The sequence below is a fragment of the Phodopus roborovskii genome, unplaced genomic scaffold, assembly GCF_943737965.1.
Source record: "Phodopus roborovskii unplaced genomic scaffold, PHOROB, whole genome shotgun sequence".
Taxonomy (NCBI): domain Eukaryota; kingdom Metazoa; phylum Chordata; class Mammalia; order Rodentia; family Cricetidae; genus Phodopus; species Phodopus roborovskii.
In genome coordinates, this window is record NW_026126409.1 from 2,644,066 (window position 1) to 2,664,123 (window position 20,058).

The window sequence follows — 20,058 nt, forward strand, 5'->3', positions numbered from 1 at the left end:
GTAGGATGTGTTTTTCATATATATGTGTATATACATTGTGTGTGTGTGTGTCTGTGTGTCTGTGTGTGCATGTACATAGGTGTACATAGTATCAACCACTATCACCCTCCCACATACAATACTAAAGTCTGTTGCTCTTCGCTTCACTCGGATAATAGTATGCTTTTATTTCCTTTAAAGTCACATTTATTTGTTCATTCACTATTGTTCTTCAAGTGCCTTTGTTCCTACAAAGAACTTTAAGATTTCACGAGTAAATATTGACTCACATTTTATTTACTGTATTGTTTATTTTATTTTTCTTCTCATTAAAAGGAATTACCAGCAGACTCCGGAAATGTATACCAGAGTAAAAGTAACATAGCTAACATTTAAATTAGAAAAATTCAATGGTTACAAGTTAATTTTAAACCTCAAAAGTTCCAATGACAGACACAGAAATTATTTTGTTTTCACACAGGACTTCATGTTCTTCATGGTGATTTTGACTGTTTGGAAAAAAATTTCAATGATTACTTGATTAGAATTTTCTTGCCTCTTCTTGTCCCTCACTGTTCCACTTAGCGTGCTTTTACCCTTTTCTAAAAGAAAAAGGGGAGAGAAATCAGTCCTTCTAGATTCTTCTTACTTCTTCAGCACCATGGCTTAAAGAAAATTTTAAAGAGGTCACACATCACCCTAGCAACCTGGCCTGAAGGAAGTGACACATCCTAAAGCATAATGAAGGCTGACAATCATCTAGCAGACTTGTCACAGCTAAGTGATCCCGTTGTCCTGGTGAAAAGGAATGCCAAATCTCAGTGATGTTACAATTATTTCCCCAAAGTATTGTGTGCACTTACAAAATCAGATAAGTTTCCTCAGAAGACTGCATTAGAGAGTTACAAATAAGTTTATATGAACTACTATTTTTACTGAATAAGTGATATTCATAAAAAATTAACTGTTAAAATATTTAGAGCACATATAAATATTCGAGAACCTGAAAAATCTATGCATGGAACCCAAAAAGAATTTAGAAATTGAGTGATTGTGTTGCAGTGTCAGTACAGGACCATTATCCTCTTTTGTTAATCATTTCAGAAGACAAAAACTTCATAAGAGATGAATACATATATTCAACAACTTCAAAGATGTCATATTTCTGTATTACTTTTGTGTCTCATCTGTGGTGTAGTATCCCAGACATGTATGAATCTTCTCACCAGTGAATCCTACAAATCATGAAAAATACTTTTCCCTTTATCTTATCAATTTTCTGCAAAAGACTGAAGAAAAAACTGTCAATGCAGGGGCTAGAGACATAGCTTAGTGGCTAAGAGTATTTACTGTTCTCCTAGAGGACCAGGGTTTAGTTCCTGGCACCAAATCCCACAGGTCAGAGATACTTGTACCTCTAGCAGCAGAAGATCCAAAACTTACCTCTGGCTTTCATAGGCACCTACACACACACATACACAAACATGCACACACGCACATACACACACACACACACACACACACACACACACACAGAGTGAAAGAAATAATGATAATATTATAAAAGTGTTTGCATGCTTCTCACAAGATGAAAAAATAGAAAGAATAATCAAAGCTCATAATTAAAAGCAGAAAAATTATTTATTATTTCTGTTATTATGTCTTCTTTTGTTGCTTGGAGGATTTCAGTTTGAACCAACAGAAAGAAAGAAGACAAATAAGCAAAGAAAATTTCAGGAAGATGGAAGGGCATTTGGGAGTTGTGACAGACATCCTATTGCAAAGCTATCAGGTAGCATCTCTCTGGCACTCTCTCTACAAATCATCTCTGAGTGATAATTGCCCAATTTTCCCCCATACTAAGGAAAGATTATGTTATAGCACAATCCCTACTGAATTCCAACAGTAAATCAGGTTTTGCCAGAAGTTAAATGGACTCTTAACCACTGTCTTACTGAAATGGCTTCATTACGAATAGAGGACAGAATGCCTTAGAAAGAACATGATGGGAGATGCGAATTTATTTTTTTAATAGCAAAGTTCAAGAACGAGTGCTTATGTCCTTGCTTCCCTAAAATTGCATTCTGATTATTATGCTACAAGATGAGACTGAAAGAAAAAAATATATTCATAAAAAATTAAAGAATATGATAAATTTTACACAGCATATAGAGCCCATGTTCTGTACAATTGAAGTGCCAATTATATGTCAATTAGTGCAAGGCTTAGCACTGTCCTTTTGCATCTACATATCATATAAAACTCAGTTCTGTATCCATCACCCATAACCCAATCCTCCCCACCACTCAGAACACAGTCCTCTACACACCACTCAGGACACAGTCCTCTACACACCACTCAGGACACAGTCCTCTACACACCACTCAGGACACAGTCCTCTACACACCAATGACAACACAGTCTTCTACCCACCACTCACAACACAGTCTCTAATATGTTGTGATGGTTTAAACATTGTCTTTTGACTCTCACTTTTCAAAGGACTCTAGGTTCATAGTCTTTCAAGATTATAATTCAGCACTCTTCTTCAAAAGTCTTTAATGTGTCTATTTTATTTACCCATAAATTTTATTCTAAGTTATTTCCAAGCTGGCAAAGGGCTCAGCATGCAAAGACCTGATGCTGTTATTTCAATTCCTGGAAACCTGTGATTGGGATACAACTTGAGTGAATCCATTTTCTTCTTCCACATTGTGGGTATGTGTATGCATATATGTGTCTGTGTATGCTTGCACACACACACACACACACGAAATAAGGTAAAAACATATTTGAAAATAAATATTCTCATAGAAAAATAATGAGAAAATATACAAAATTAGCAATAGGATAGTTCTAAGCACATGAATAAACATTTTTATTTGTTTAGCCTAGAAAATATTATTGAGCTATAAAAAGAAATGAGCTATCAAGCCATGACCTTATACATAATAATCTATGTTGCTAAGTAAGACACTTATGTATTTAATTCCTTCTAATTTTATGTCACAGTAAAAGAAGTATAGAGAAAGTGAAAAAACAAAACAAAACAAACAAATAAACAAACGAGCAAAAAAAAAAAAAAAAAAAAAAACCTGACTAGTGACTTCCAGGAGTTACAGGCAGGCCAGAAGAGGTGGAGTGCAAGGCAACTTGAGTGCATTTGTGAAACTACTCAATATGGCACTGTATTGATGAGTATAGGTTATTATTATACATCTGCCAACAGCCATAGTATGTAACATGCTTGAGTCTAACATTTTACAAAGTGGGATAAGTAAGGTGTCATGATGGATATGAGATAAACAGCAAATTCTAAAAAAATTCTGAGTTTCACACAATTTTTCTGTAAATCAAAACTTATTTTAAAAAAAATTAAAGGCAATTTAAAAGAAAATTATATCTAAAATTGTTACATGATTTCAAGAACATTATTTCAACATTTTGAGTCTAAAGGAAACTGAGCAGAAAGAAGGAAATGTTTCAGATGTGGAGATGGCACTGAGTGAAAGGGAAGGAATTTTCCATGTGAAGAAGATGCTCTTGCAACCGAGAGCTATCAAATATTTACTTGTTTCAGGAGGCCTCATGCACATTTGCCCTCAGTGAATTTGATCCTGCAGGAGTGCACATTGACACGTTCTCTCTCCTGTTCTCCTGTGGTTTTCCATGTATCCACCCTGCTTTGCGTTGGACCTAGCTGGTTTCTATGCACTTTCATTACCTCTGTTCTCCAGTGAGACCTGAAAATGTGGGCATGTGGCTTCCTGGAATAAATACCTCATTATAAAACACTCACCAAAACGTCTTTAGAGAAATTATAACTTTATGTTTCTAAGCACATAGAAACATAAAAAGACAACAAAAGCAAAAACATAGACACTTTTCTGGCAGGAAGATATTTGCTACTGTTTGCTGTTGTTTTGTTTAAAATGAAATGGCCAGTTCATTTAATGGGTTCTTCTGATCAGAAAGTACTAAAACCATGGTAAGATGTTATTCATTACATACATAGAAATATTTGATCTATTTCTTCTTACTCATAGAAAGCAAAGAGAATGAAAGTCACTTGAGAAAAGTTACCAGCTCCTATTTTAAGACAGGGTGTGATAGCAGTACAAGATTACACATTCCTGCTTATGGATTATGCTTGACTTCTGTCTGCTAATGTGCTATATGGTTGACAGTGTAGAATATGCAGAGTAATACTGCACCCTCCATTTTTCTCTGGCTGTCTTGGGGTAGTGTGTGAAGTCATGTTAACACGAAGAGATGTCCATCTGCATGGGTCAAGGTGTGAACTGATATAGGATTCTTTTAGAGACCTTTGGGACAACCAAAAAAAAAAAATGACCCTGACAGTTGCTGACTTCTAGAATAAGAGAAGAATTGAAGATAGTTATTACAAACTATTTTATTGGTCTTTAATCTAAAGGATGATGGAGAAATGAAGCATTACTGAGGTACAAGAGAGCAGAAGAAAATTTTTTTTTCAAAGAGAAATTACAGTAAATTGGCATGATGGTAGGTATTACTGAGTAGGTGAAAAACCACATGGGAAAGTGTAGAATCTCTGAAGCAATATTCTTGAGCAAGCTAGAGAAAATTGGATCTGTAGTGGAGGTGCCAACCTCAGATGGAAGGCCATTATTAGGAACAATATCAAGGCAGAACACAGGCAGACCAGGGATGGCAGTGCATATCATGGCTTAAGGGCAAACTGAGAATATACAGCCAGAGATAAAGGCAAGGCAAGGAAACCAATCTCCCCTTCTCAGGAAGAGCCTGCCGCAATAGTGGTACATAAGTAGATTGGTTGCAATTCTACGAGGTGTTTCTAGATTTACTCTAGGGAGTTGGCTCATGTGATTAGAGATGCTGGCAAGTTCAGAATCTGCAGTAGCCGGCTAGCTGGCCACCCAGAGGGAGCAGGTGCTGCAGTTCTATTCCAAAAGCAGTGCATTGACATAAGACTTTTTTTTCAAGAGGTTGATCTGCATTTTGTTCTATCTGTCCCTTCATCTGATTGAAAGGCACAAAATGCACAACAATTAAATGTTACGTTAAGAAACCTCATAGAAATATCTAGAATATGTACACACATCTGGATATCCTTTTTTGTTTGCTTGTTTTTCGAGACAGGGTTTCTCTGTGGCTTTTGAGGCTGTCCTGGAACTAGCTCTTGTGGACCAGACTGATCTTGAATTCATAGAGATCTACTTGCCTCTGCATCCTGAGTGCTAGGATTAAAAGCATGTACTACCAATGCCAGGCTGGACATCTTGATCAGCCTAATTGACACGTATCCCTATAAATAATCCTCCAACCACGGAATTCTTCTAAGTTCTGCACATCTTCTCTTTCAAATCTTCTGTCTTGGGTTCACTGTGGGGTAGATGCTCTTGCCTAACTAATTTTTTGTAGAATGAATGAGTGGAATTCTGTCATGCCAGCTACTGCCTTGCTTCTACTCAAGATGCTATGGGACAGATGTATAGCCTAGACTGACTCTATACTGGTACTCAAGCCCACCTCCAATATAGGATAACAACTACTAACCTTAAAGAGTCTATAACCTAGGCTGGAGTATAACAGGAACAGTAAGGAAGAGAACTTGTGTGGGGGGAGTGGATAGAAACCTAGGTTGGGGTTTGAGTTTTGTGAGTCCCATTTGGGTGAGCCTGTGACCTGGGAAAGGAAGATTTGTGAACCTGATGGGGATGGCATTTCCTATCAAACTTTACTTACAAAAAACAAGCCAGATTTTGTTTTTAAATTTTAAGGCAGAGTCCACAAAGCATTAGCTGTGAAGTGTGGGTTCCTGTGAAACTGCTCTGGCCCCATACCCATGTACGACAATCTATCCTGGGCAGAGACGAGGAATAGACAGTCTCCCCCCTTTCAATGAAAGTGGATTCTGTCCTCATACAATAAATCCTGATTACAGTTTTTCCTCCCTCAATGTCTCCAGTTCCTTCCCACCTCCCCTACTACCACAATCCACCCAAGGAACAGGCTCCTAAGAGGTAATAAGAAAACATGGAAAAATATAGTTATAAAAAAATCACATCCAAGTCAGACAAGACAGCCCAACAGAAGGAAAAGATCCCTAAGAGAAGGTGCAAGAATCAGAGACTTGTTTGTTCACACACTCAGGAATCCAATAAAAACACTGGAAGCCATAAGTATACATAGAGTATCTGGTATAAACCTGTGCATGCCCTGTACATGCTGCTTCAGTTTCTGTGAGTTCTTGTGAGCTTTGACCAGGTTGATTTAGAAGACCTTATTCTCCTCATGTCCTTCATCGCCTTTGGCTTTTACACTTTCTTTTCCTCCTCTTCCATGGTGTTTTCTGAGCTCTTAGAGGAGGGATTTGGTAGAGACATCACATTTATAATGGGGTGTTCTAAGGTATCTCATTTTCTGCATATTGTCTGTCTGTGGGTCTCTGTATTTTTCCCATCTGCTTCAGGAGGAAGCTTCTTTGATGATGGCTGAATAAGGCAATGTTCTACAAATATAGCAGAATATCATTAGGAATCATTTTATCACAATGTTCCTGTTACATTTTTAAAGGCCCGTAGTATTTTGTTTTACTCTTGGTCTCTGAAGTATCTAGTCTCTGATTATTTTTTGGTGATGGTGGGGGATTGAGACAGGATTTCACTGTGCAGCTATGGAGCTTGTCTTGGAATCCACTTTGTAGGTCAGGTTGGCCTTACCCTCATAGAGATCTGCCTACCTCTGCCTCTTGAGTGCTGGGATTAAAGGTGTGTGCTACCACCACCTGGCTTAGTCTGGTTCTTGATCACCCAAGCAATGTTGGTTAAGGGTTCCATATTGGGAAGTGGGCTTTAGATATTGGTTGATTACTACCATAAGCTTTGTACCACCATTGTCCTAACATTTTTTTTCAGGCAGGACAGAGTGTAGAACAAAGATTTTGTGACTGGGTTAGTATTTACATTTTTCTTTGGTAGCCCATAGAATATAATTTTCTATACCCAAAACACTAGTGAAGGTGCTATGTAGGCACCAGCTCTTCTATCTATGTTCAATGAGTTGTGTAGGTTATGTCTTCAGGAATGGGGCCTTGCTGTTAGTTTGTGGAGAGCAAATATTGCATGGGTTGACTGGGGAATCCTAGGGGACCTTCTTGGCCAACAGCTCAGTTGGATTTAACCCTGTCCATGAGTAGATTTTTAGAGAACTGTGTGAAAGTTTTTGGTCACTTTTATTTTGTTAATAAAAAAGAGGTAATCAACAGAGGGAGGAAGAGTACAAACAGGTGGCATTAAATCTTTTATGAAGAGTAGAAGAGGAAAGAAACATATTTGGAGTTCTGGTCAGCTTAAGGGTTCCAAGTGTATAAACCACAAATGTAAGGGAAGACCAAGATGAAAGATGGTTGATTTTTCTGATGTGCAGGTGTGACAGAATATTGTGAAGATACAATTTAGCTAGGCCTAATATTTTGCAAGAAAATTCAATGAAGCAAAAGGTGATTAAGAAATCTAGTGGGCTGATAAAGACTTCTCAGAATATCAGAACATGGCAAAAACTTTTATTAGATTTCCTAGTATATTCTATTTTGAGCCAGATAGATTATTTTGCTGTTTCATTTAATTACCAAAATGTCATTTATTATGTTTATTCATTTTTTAGCCAAGAGATATTTATGGTGCTGATTCTTGGTACCAGGCACTGTTCTGTACTATGGCTCACTCACGAAGAAAGTCTGTACTTCCATGGAGCAGAGTAAGTATCATAGGTATAAATAAACGAAAAAGCATGGAGGTAGTGGGAAGTTCTTTGAAGATTACATCATTGGGCCAGAAAGTGTACACAGATATTGGAAGAAATATTGGAAAAGTGGTGAGACCCTGATACACAACTGATCCTCCTCAGGCCAAAAACACAGTCCACATCCCTCAGAAAGCTGGAAGGAAGATAGGCTGTCAGGTCTGGTCTTCCCACTGTAAGAGCAGATGAAATGCATCAGATATTGCCATTTTCCCACCATAGCTTGACACCGGCATCACCTAGAGGCAAACATGGCAGAACTTTTGGGTGTAATCCTAACTAAAGGAGTTTTCCTTCACATTCACAGATGTCTCTGATGAATTTTCTCCCCAATCACAAAGAAATAATTAGTAACAATGAAGGAATGATTGCTGTGTGTGTTACATAGCTGTAATTGCCAGTCTTCAAGGAATTGGAGAAATCCCCTGGTCCCTGCATAATACCTATTCTCATCCCCTGCTAACAAGTGCTGCTGATTCTTCTGCCTGTTCTCCAGCACCCTCCTACTCTCTAGTATCATTTACTTGGAGCAGGGAGGTTATATAGTTGTCTGAAGAAAACATCTGGCTTCTAGATCCACAGCTGCCCTGGGTTCATCAGAGGAGGTCCATCGCCTACTTCACTGCACGGCTTGGCTTCTCTTCACTGAACTCTGCAAAGCCCTTACTGCCAAGTTGGTTTACAGTGTTCTGATTGATCCAGTTCTTTGGCAAGAACCCCAGTATTCTCCATTCTTTCTGTCCTGTTGGCTCAGGAAGAAATTTAATTCTGTCCTCCATTATGCTGAAATCTGGTGTCAAGGAACATTTTCTCATTATGTATGACTTGAAAAGAAATCCACAGGAGTGAAAACATGAAACTTTAATAGTTTCCATACAACCATCTATGGCTTAAATTATGTTCTTCTAGCACCTTTACACCTTAATGGCCATTGTGTTTCAAAGTAGAGAAATCCATACATTGAGGATATGGCATGGCTACTGCATGCATCAGTTTACAGTAGCTGTGGTTATCTGAACAAGATGAATTCCAGCTTGGATGGAGTAGAGGCACATGAGGCCCTACCTCTGTTGGAGATGATGTTGGTGTTTGATTGCATGTGAGGGAATGTCTCTCCTTTGAAGAGGTGGCCACTGGTAGGTTGATCATGCCACATTGGAACAAGCCACAAACCATGAGCTTATGAGAAGCACTAATTGGATATAGGAGGTTAATAATAACCATGTAAAAGAGGAGATGAAGCTGGGAGATATATGAAGTGGAAGGCACTGGGGGTGGTGGAGAAATGTGCAATACACACTATCTAGATGTATGAACTTTCAAATAATAGTAACATTATACCTTTTAAGAATGAAAAGGTATAGACCATTGTTCTGACTGACACTTTATTAGCAACCAGTAAACATCACTGATTCTAATATTTTCTTTCTAAACAAATGTGCTAATCTGGAGCTAGTGCTATAGTAGTGTGAAGACTAAAGAAGGAACATTTATAAAAATGGTTTGCAGTTGTAGGCCTGAAGCATTATACAGATAAGCTTTACACTATCCATTTACTTTAAGAGTATGGTTAAGAAACATCAGAAATGGATATAAACAAAATAATGTCTGGACAAAGATGCATCCTAGGCCACTCACACATACTGCTATATCACATCAGCAGAAAGGGTTTCTCTGAAAAATTTAGTGACTGTCTAGGAGCTAGGGTTAGAGATATTCACAGTAATTGGTCTTGTTTGTGAATGTGAGTCATGAGAAATTGAACTGCCCTAATGTACTAACGACTTAAAAGCCTATGGACAGACCAAAATATGTACCACACATGAAAGAGAACATCACGGCCCCATGCAGTACAGAGGTCATGTTGCTACTTTGAAAAACACCCAAGTGGAAGAAGTCCCACTGATGACTTTTTGTAATCCTGCTGGAGGAAGTTTTGCTTCCACACTGCTTGCTGGGGCAATTTTGTTTACACAGTGCTACTAAAATGAAAGTTTTAATGAGAGAGGGACACAAGAAAGGGCTTTTTGAAAGGCCCTGGAAATGACAAAGGCTCAAGAAAAATTATAATTCATTGACTTTAAAAGCAAAATTGCTCTTTAAATAAAATGAATCCCAGGACTCCTAAGCAATTGCCACTGTTGCAGTAGCAGACAGAGATGGAGAGCTCAACCCAAGGGAGTGTTCTGTCTACTTGACACTTAGCCTTTTTTTTCCCTACTGCCTTGGTATGCTTCCCTATAGCCCAACAGCCCTGTCTTCATTAGTTTGTGTCCAAGTCTATGAAGCATTAGCCTAAACTAACAGCTGAGTTGAATTGGGGATTTCAGTAGTTGTTTCCTCATGTTTACATTCTTGACAATGTTGGTCACAGTCAAGTACAGTTGCTGATTCTTCCCTTGACCTATCAGTTCTACCCTCCCTACAAGAACACTGGTTCATACCCTAAACATCTTTGTAGGATACTGCACCTGTGAGAAAATATCCCTCTCAGAGTAGGGCTGTCCCTTGTTATCATCATCCTGAGTGGAAGCTGTTTGCTAAAATATCTCAAGGTGGACTTTTTTTTCTTTCTTTCGTAATTTCTAACCTAAAATTTTAATATAATACATTTTGATCATTTCCCTTCCTCTCCAACTTCTTCTAGATTCTACCCATCTGCCTATACACCCAACTTCAGGTTCTATCTCTCTCTTTTGATCTCCCCCTCTCTCAAAAACAAAAACAAAATCAAATAGAAGAAAATCAAAACAAACAAATAAAAAAATAAGACAAAGTAAAAGGAAGCAAAAATAGCACAAAATCAAAGGAATAAGCAAGCAAGCAAACAACAACAACAAAAACCCATGGAGTTCCTTTTGTGCTGACCAACTAACCACTCCTGGAAATAGAGCCTGGCCTGATGACTTGATATATAGAGTGACACACATTCCCCATTAGAAAAAGTAGTAATTTCCCCATTTGTCCCATTTGTCAGCAAGCATCACTTGCTTACAGGTAAGTTCTAGGAGCTCTGGTTTATTTCCTCCATCAGTGCCAGGAACTAGTTCTTTGAACTGTGTTCTTCTGTATTTGTTTATATTTACCAGAGGACCTTGCCCTTACCATAAAACTAGAAGCTGTTAACCTTTTCCAGTTGCTAAAGGGTCCATCTCAGATGCCAATCTAAAATGAACTAGTAGCAGTAACAGAAACATATGACACAATAGCAATGCATTAATGAAAGTACTGGACCTGAATGAAAGCAATAACTTCAGTGTGAGATACTGAGGCAAGTGAAGGAATGCTCTTCTGGGATAGCTGCATCTTGATTCCAGAAACGAAGGAATGAGTTACCTTGCAAAAGGTCTTTGTAGATGGGATTGTTTCTATTAAGCTGAAGAGATTATTGGGTATTAGCAAGGTGGTCTAGAAATAATAAAAGGGGTACTAAGAAGAGGGAAGCATTGAGGTCAGGTCCAGAACACAGGTGAGGACATATGTCCAGGTATTGAATTCTGAAGGACATGGAATACCAAGTAAAGAACACAGACAGCAGCTCTAAGAAAAATGAGCCTTCTCTACAATTCTACCATCTCTTTTAGACTTGTGACCTCACAAACACATGAGAATAAGTTTATACTGTGTTAGACCCTTATGTGGGTGGTGATGTATTTCATTAACAAAAAGGAGTCATGCAGGCTGGGCCACCTGAGCTTGCCTGCCTGGTGGAAATAGAGAACAGACTCCTGAAAATTGTCCATTGATCTTCACACAGACACCATGGCATACATGCTTGTACTTCAATTAGTCAATATGCACACATACATATAATAATAAATAACATTAAAAGAAGCAAACACGGATTTTAAATACTTGAACAAGTAGGAAATCTCTTATTCATAGTTATATGAGTTGATTGATATATGGATATGCCTGAAATTTTTTCCAGAAGGCCTTAACTCATGTAAAGTCAGACTTGCAACCATCGTGGAAAAAGTTTTATTATATTTTTTATGCTTCTGTGCTATTGGATCCATTGACTCATTCGTTAATTTACTCATTTGAGACTGTTAACACAAGCTGGCCCCAAACCTACTATGTAGCAAGGATGACCTTGATCTTCTTACCCTATGGAGTGATGGGATTATAGGCACCTACCACCATGCTTGGTTTCGCACAGTACTAGTAATGGAAAACAGTCTACCAACTGAGCCTGACATAAATTCCTTTTTTAAGTTAGCCATCTGCACATATCATTTTATATAATTTTTGGGTATGTCCCCAAAAGGATGAATAGTATACTAATTCATTTCTAGTCGCTTCTCAGAATATCTTAGTGGGTTACAAAGGTTCTGTCTTTGGGAAAGTCTGGGTTAGTGAAGGGAATATGCAGACAATTGGTTTATACCAATGCACCTTAAAAAACAGCTGTGTCTTCCACTCTGACACAGAAACATAGGAAGCATAAAACCACAAAGAAGACAGAGCTATGGTGTTCACAATTTTCCAGATAAGTTCTAGTCCAAATAATAAGGAATCATCAAATAACAGTGTTGTTCTCTTGCGCTTAGAAAAGATAATAGCTTTGAGGCAATTTTGATATCTCTGCCTGGTAGTGTTCATTTCTTCTTAGAAAAAAAAAGATTGAAATCAGGAAAGATAAATGACATAAAGATGCACGAGTAATATCCAAGAGTCAGGTGAAACTACGACTTTGATGGAAGCACTGTAATACAGCGCCCCATGTTTGCTTCAGTGGTGAGGGGGTGACACGTGAAGATGCATGAATATGATTGTTTAGCGAGTAGCATGCTTTGCTTAATGCAAATCATCCAGCTAGCCAGAACTCCTTTACACAAAGGGTCAGTGTGTCCCTTTTATTATGACATGATGCCACTGACATTAGTTGCAGCAGTGACTGCTTGCCTGAGAGGATAAGGGTACAATCAACAAGACTTCCCTATTTGGGGAAACAAGATAATTTACAAACATATTATTTGCTTACTCTTAGGGGCAGACAGTTCTTGCTTATTTCAAACTATTCTGTCATGGTTTAGCCACTGATAAGCTGAACTGTCCTTTCTCAGAAGCCACATTTGTTTGGATTCCATACTTGGTTCAATGTGGCACATTATATATGATAGTGCAGGATTTCAGTCTTATTTGGGAAAATTATGCTTGTACTAAATCTATCAACTACCTGAGTTCCCTAAATACTATTTTTAAAATCCCAGAGCCTAATTACATTTTTTCCTTTGTTTCCAAGGAACGAATATAATTTTAGTATTATGCCTTTTATATATTAAAACACACTCGTTTTGCTAGATGCAAGTCTCATAATATCTTATAAAATGTTGGTTTATATCTAAAACATAGGTAATTCATTTAAATAAAATGTATTTTTGTGCTTTGATCCTCATTCGCAGAGCTTAAATGCTAAAGGTGGTATCTTGGAAACTTACAGGCAACAGCCCAAAGAAAGAGAATATCTTGGGTTTACTCCGCATTGGCATTAACCTTTTCATATTCCCCAAAGTTTCTGTTTGAAACTACAAATACAGGAAGTTCTAAAGTAGCTTCTCATTGTCATTGGACAGTAACAGAACCTGAAAATGTTAACAAGTGTAAGGAGTATGATTTTTCTGCCTGCCGCCTGGTCTTGTCCCACCGCCACACCAGCCCCAAATAATACACAGAGTCTCTGTATTTGATACAATGCTGTTGGCCCGGTTACTAGTTTCTTATCCGTTAGCTCTGTCTTAATTATTAGCCCATTTCTATGTATTTCTATGTGGTCTTACCAGGGAGAGGCAGCTGGCGGTTCTACCTTCTCCAGACTCTCCATCTTGACTCCTCCCCACTACTTCCTCTTTCCTCCTTGTCTCCTAGTCCCTCCTATCTTCCTTTCCTATTGTCCAACAGTGCTTTATTCATTAACCAGTATAAGAAACATATATACATAATGGCATCTCCCATCAAACAAGTGTTTTTATAGAGAGTGCTTGATCTGATAAGAATTTCTCCCTTTTGTAGTTTAATTCAGGCAAAAGCAAATACAGACACTTGTGTGGTACTCATTTGGGAAGGCCTTTTCAGGGACTAACTTCACAAATTCAGGTTTGCAGTGTGGTCATTTATGATTTGGCCCAGGACTATGCATGTTGTCCTTAATCACACCAGAGCTGGTCCTTCATTTATAATGCATCACAACATTTAGAATAGCAATGACAAACTCAAGGACTGCAGCAAGTAACAGCAGGATATATTCTGGGCTTTTGCTAAGTGAGTAGATTGTAGCTGGTTTTGAACACATGTACAACAGAAACTTGCTATTTAGTTTGTGCTCAGACAACAAGGGAAGCAACTGAATTGGTTATTTATCTCTCAGTGAAACACAGATGATATAGAACAAGTGGCAGTGATGGGTGGGAAGGAGGATGCAAGAATCAAAGAAAGGAGGAGAAGAGGAGGGGAGGGAAAGGAAGGGGAGACAAGACTGGGCAACAAAGACCCACTTGGAGGAAGAAACATAAGATACAACATGAAGTTAAATTCAAATTAAATATGGATAGGAATATAGAAGAAACGGTCTGTTGACAGTGCTGCAGGCTCCAGATCCACAGCCAAAGGAAATTGGTAAGATGAGCTTACTGAAGTAAGTGAGGAATATGGTTGTGACAAACACTGAGTAAGTGATGTTGGCAAAAACACCATCTTAAACTCTCAGATCTTAGCTTGATGTCACACCCCAATTATCCCAGCAGCCATAAAACTGAGGCAGCAGGATCAGAGTTTGAGATAAGCCTGGGCAACAAAATAATACCATACCTCAGCTAGAGAAAGAGAGAAAAAAAATATGCAGGAGAATAAGCAGCCACAGCTAGAAACCATGGAGTGCATCTTAATTCCAATACTTCGAGGGCAATACAGGTCATAGAGAAAAACATATTAGTTTTTTTAAATTATTTTTAATTTTCCTTCACATATATAACTAATAGAAAAATACCTTAATGATGGGAGATGTCATTCTGTAAATATGTTTCTCATACTGGTTAATGAATAAAGCACGGTTGGCCAATAGAAATGCAAAATAGACAGGACTAGAAGACAAGGAGGATTTGAGGAAGAGTAGGGAGGAGTCAGAATGGAGAGACTGGAGAGAGCAGGACGCCAGCCCCACTCTCCGGTAAGATGAGACCATGTGGAAATATTTACATTAATAGAAATGGATTAGTAATTAAGACAGAGCTAGCCGATAAGAAACTAGTACCTGGCCGACAGCATTATATCAAATACAGCCATGGGGCTGGCATGGCAGTGGGACAAGACTGGTGGCAGGGAAAACTACTCGTAACACCTTAACTTTTTGACCAAAAAAAAAAAAAAATTAAAGATCACAAGACCATTGTATTCTCCTGCATTAGTTATTATTTTTATTTCTGTACTGCTCAAGATCAAACCCAGGACCATTCTCAAGCAGGAACTCGACTCCAGAGTTCTATCTCCAGCCCACCCACCGAAAAATCCCTTGCGTGGTTATCACTTTATGTTACGATCACTTCATGCTGACATAGTCCTTTCATCATCAAAGCAGAAACCCCTGGATTTCTATATTTCGCTTCCTTTCTGCATTGGAGAGATGGTCCAGGTATTAAGTACTGATAATCAGACTCAAAATTCATATTCCAATGTGATGGCTGAATAGTCTTGGTTCTTCAGATTATCCAGAGATATTATACAAGATAATCTTGTCATTTTGATTTGCATTATACAATGACTGAACCATAGAAGAAGTACAACTTGTACCATTTTCAAGTAATCTGTCTTTCTAAGGACATATGATTCTGATAGGATTGAATTCAGCAGCCCTTTGCATCATTCTTAGTTGTTACCAGGTCCATAACCAAGTCCACTGCTTCAGCAGAGGGCCTTTCCCTCTAAGAGAAACTGAAACAAAAGAAGTTCTTACATTGTTGCAGAGTATGTTAAAATTTTTGCTAAATTTTCTAGCAATATTTTGAAAATATCAGAATAATATTATGTCTAGTTAACAGAACAGAATGATTTTGACTTTACAGGAATGATTGTGTGTGTGTGTGTGTGTGTGTGTGTGTGTGTTTGTCTGTGTGTCTGTGTGTGTGTGTGTGTGTGCTCGCTTGTGTTGGGTCCTTTGGCAGGTAGGGCTGGCACAGCCCTTCTATTCCTGGCGCCGAGCCAGATGGATAGGGTCAAAGACCCAGACCCCTCCTAGTCACTGGAGAGAATCACACTGAATCTGGAGCCTTGTCAAAGCAGGAGCTCATTTTATTGCACCAGGCATGCATTGAGAAAGAGGGTAGGGACCTCAGGTTGGGGTGAGGAGTAAGGCCCAATAATATTTCACCACATCAGCAGTAGCTAGGCAGAGGCCATTTTGCTGAGTCACTCCCATGCCGAATTGATAGGCCAAAGACAGGTCATCAAACTTTAGCCAGGCTCAGGAAATTCCACTAGGCCTTTCGTCAGGGCCTTTTTAGGCCCAATCTCTCTCTCTCTCTCTCTCTCTCTCTCTCTCTCTCTCTCTCTCTTTGTGTGTGTGTGTGTGTGTGTGTGTGTGTGTGTGTGTGTGTGTGTGTGTGTGTATGTGTGGTATGTTCATGTAGAAAGCCAGAGGATGACATCAGCTGTCAATCCTCAGGTCCATGTTGATTTTTGAGAAAGGTGTCTTCTTGACTTGGATGCTGCCAAGTAGGTAACAGATAGCCAGTGAGTTGAAATTCCTCCTTCTCTCCAGCATAGGGATTATAAGAATGTACTACCATACCCAGCTTTTGAAAAATGTATGCATTCTTACATAGGCTTTAAGGAACCAAACTCGGGTCCTCATACTGGCAAGGCAAACACTTTACCAACTGAGCTATCACTCCAGCCTGGAGTTGAGAATTGGACTCCAGGGACTTGAGTACTGTCTGCAAGAACTCTATCAGCAGCAGCCATATGCCAGCCCTGACTCTGATTATTTTCTTTTTTTTTTTTTTTTTTCTTTTTTTTTTTTTTTTTTTTTTTTTTAACTTTCATTCTGCATTTATTTGACATTTTGTCCAGTTAAACTGAAATGACACATTGGCTTTCACATTGATTGGCAAGACACCTCACTAATACTGATAGCTGCTGGTCACACACACACCTGTACCTCTGTTAGAGAAACAGTACCCTGTCGCCTCACAACCTCATTGCGGTTCATGTGGCTTTGTCTTCAGAAAGAAGGTGCTTTTAAAAGATCAGCAAAGATTGCCAAGTTTTGTTCATTTGTTCTTTTTTTTTTTAAATAAATCATGATTAAACCACGCAGTGAATATTCCTATACAAAAGCATTAAGAGACCCAAACTTAAAAAAAAATTAAGAGCCCAGCTCCTTATCTCCTACGTATTTCTCACTGTGCCTGGGCCGACACTTTGGTGAGTCTGTCAGTTTCCAAATTAGCTACTGAGTTTTTGCACTCTCAGAGCTTAACATGCATTGGCTCAAGGGCTCAGCCAAGAGCTGGGTGGGGGAGGACCTTGAGGCCTTTGGCTTCCCATGGCAATGTCCTTTAGGCTCTGTGGAGCCCTGCCTTGTACTCCAGGCTTACCACCATTTACACAGAAGCACTGATGCCAACAAGGCTTGTCCAAGGCCAGAATGTCACAGGAAGCCACTGCATTTCAAGTGGATTGGCATTCAACTGTACAAAAGATTCCAGCAGCATGGGGGAGGGCCGAGAGCTTCAGATCCATACAGCCTTTTAGAGACGACAGACGAGGGAAACACAGACACAAGGCACACCGGTTTCTCTTTATGAGGAAATTCAACCTGGACACGCTATCAGGAAAAAGGGTCTAGAGAAACTAGATAGTTTCTGATTTTTCCCCCCATGTACAAATCTCTGAATTATAATGATTTACACTCAGTGTAACAAGAGGCTTGTCTATGACATGGGACATTTACAGACTTCCAACATGATCTCGGCTACACTGAACATATAACATGTAAAATCACTGTAGAGATGCAGACATGCCAAGTAATTCCATAGCCTTTAAACAGGGGGGACTGCAACACAAGAGTCACTGTTGCTGCTGACTTGTTCATGTATTGTCTTTGTATGTTTCTGAAAGCCAAGGGAAAAAAAAAAGCAGATAGGGACTGGGAATTGTTTTCACAGTTCTAAAACAAAAACAAAACAAAACAACAACAACAAAAAAAAAAAAAAAAACCAACAAAAACGCCCAACAAACCAGACTCGCCCAGTCACACTAGACTCTACTGAATATACTCCTAAACCTGGCATTTGTGCATTTCAGCCAATTGTTTGGCGAAAATTCATGATTATAAAGTATCTTTGAGGTCAGACTAGTGATTTTATAAGAACACTAGACAAATTGAAAAGTTACCAAGAGAATGCACTACCATGGACACATGCTAACTGCAGGGGTGGCTTCACACCCTGCCCTGTAGCTGACTTTGGGAAGGTGTATGGAGCGTGTACCTTCTGAACCTCAATTTTGTTGCCCTCTACTTTGGCCTGGTCCATTGCCAGGCTGGAAACAAAGTCTTCTTAGTATCTACACTTGCATATTTAGTCTTAGATCTTTTGTGTCTTCCCAGTTTATGGCCCAGACCTCTGTGGGACAGACTTAGAAATACAACTGGCATTTGAACAGGTAACCTTCTAAAGATTGATAACCAATGTTCACTTAGCAGGTAACCAGAGCACCTATGCTATGCCTCCCAGTGCTTTTGAAAGCTCCAGGTAAGGGCTTTGAGAAAATGGTGTCATTAAAGTCTACCAGGAGGGGATGTTTGTAAATTACAATATGATTCAAATGTCAGGCCCCTGACTGGCACTGGGTGCTGTGCCAGGGGGCAGCTTGACTCTAGTGCAGATCTCTAGAGGCTTTTGTAACTGGCAGTGCCCCATCACACTGGATTCCCTCACTGCTGTGGCTTCTGGAGGGTCACAGATGGCAGGCGGAGCCTCCAGGGCTTGATCTTGGCTTCACAGGCCCTTGTTAAAGTACACAAGCCGTAATTCAGGATGACTCCTTCGGATGCTGGCTTGCAACTCATCCTCCAAGCTTGTCACAGGCATGGAACTCTTCTGAGGGAACAGAGCCCAGCACAGGGGGGTGACGAAGACCAAACAAAAGCCAACCAAGGTGACTCGAATTGGTGCACTCATCCACGGGAACCTCTTCAGAAAGGCTTTCTTTTCCAGCGTGTTCATGATGAATGGAGGGATGGCCATGCCCGGGGCTGCCATGAGGATCCTGGAGATGACCACCTGTGTGATGGCTTGCTTTGCAGCTTTGGTCGACTCTCCCAAGCGGGTGCCATTTTCATCAGTGACAGGAATGCCAACTTTGAGTTCCCTTTGCCTCATTAGCGGGATATTAATGCAGGTAGCAGCAGCCACGGCAGCAAAGGGGACAAAACGTCCTATGAGTGGTGAGACATGCTTGGTTAAGGCATTGAGTCCTAGGGCTGTCGCTACAGTGCCGGTTGTTGCAGAGACATACGCCGTACCCAGCTCATTTACAGTGAGGGGGGCATCTCCACTTCTATTAGTGTAGTTGACAACAGCATTGAAGGACTGGTTTATCCACTGCCAGAAAAGCACAGCTGGTGTGGTCCTGTAAAAGGTCACCATGCAGCTGGTGATGGTCATGTTCATTGGAACCTGAGCCGACATCCTTCCTATCAGGGTCATCTTCTCACCCGTGTCTGGATGGAAAGCTGAATCATACACGTACTTAGCTCTCCACAATTCATTTCCCGTGAGCCGGCAGGAATGATTCCTTGTCTGTAGTCATGCACCACTTTCCTTGCATTCTCTAGTTGTTCGTTTGTTAGAAGGATGTTCCTCGGATCTGTGACCGTGAAGAAGTGATTGGCTCGGCCAACAAACGTGCTTTGGTCCCATCGAAGCTCTTTGATGTTAATGTTGGGTGGCAGTTCCCCAGACATTGTCCCAGATCCGCCTCCCTGGCCGCTACCCACACTGTTCGGTCCCGCCCTCTGATTGTTTTCTATAATGTAGTTCTATTAAATAAAAAACAAAACAAAACATTTTCATTAAACGGATAATCTTTTTGTAATAACTTATCGTGGCTTGAATATACTTTTTTATCACACTGATTCATTTTTTTCTCTTTCTTGTTCATCACCTAAATGTGTTCATGTCTCACTTTTCCAGTGCCAGAATGTAGTACATTGCCTAGTAAAACAAAAGTAAAATAATCTCTGTTCTCTTCTCATTTCCATTTCTTTTCAGT

The 20,058-nt window shown here is 39.6% G+C and overlaps 1 protein-coding gene across 1 annotated transcript; it reads right to left on the minus strand.

Moving 5' to 3' along the window:
- Positions 1-18,467: 18,467 nt before the first annotated feature.
- Positions 18,468-19,792, minus strand: LOC127220215 (sideroflexin-1-like). Its single transcript, XM_051181937.1, is given in 2 exon segments — positions 18,468-19,564; positions 19,567-19,792. Coding segments are annotated over 2 exon segments (966 nt in total). The 5' UTR covers positions 19,751-19,792; the 3' UTR covers positions 18,468-18,782.
- Positions 19,793-20,058: the final 266 nt, after the last annotated feature.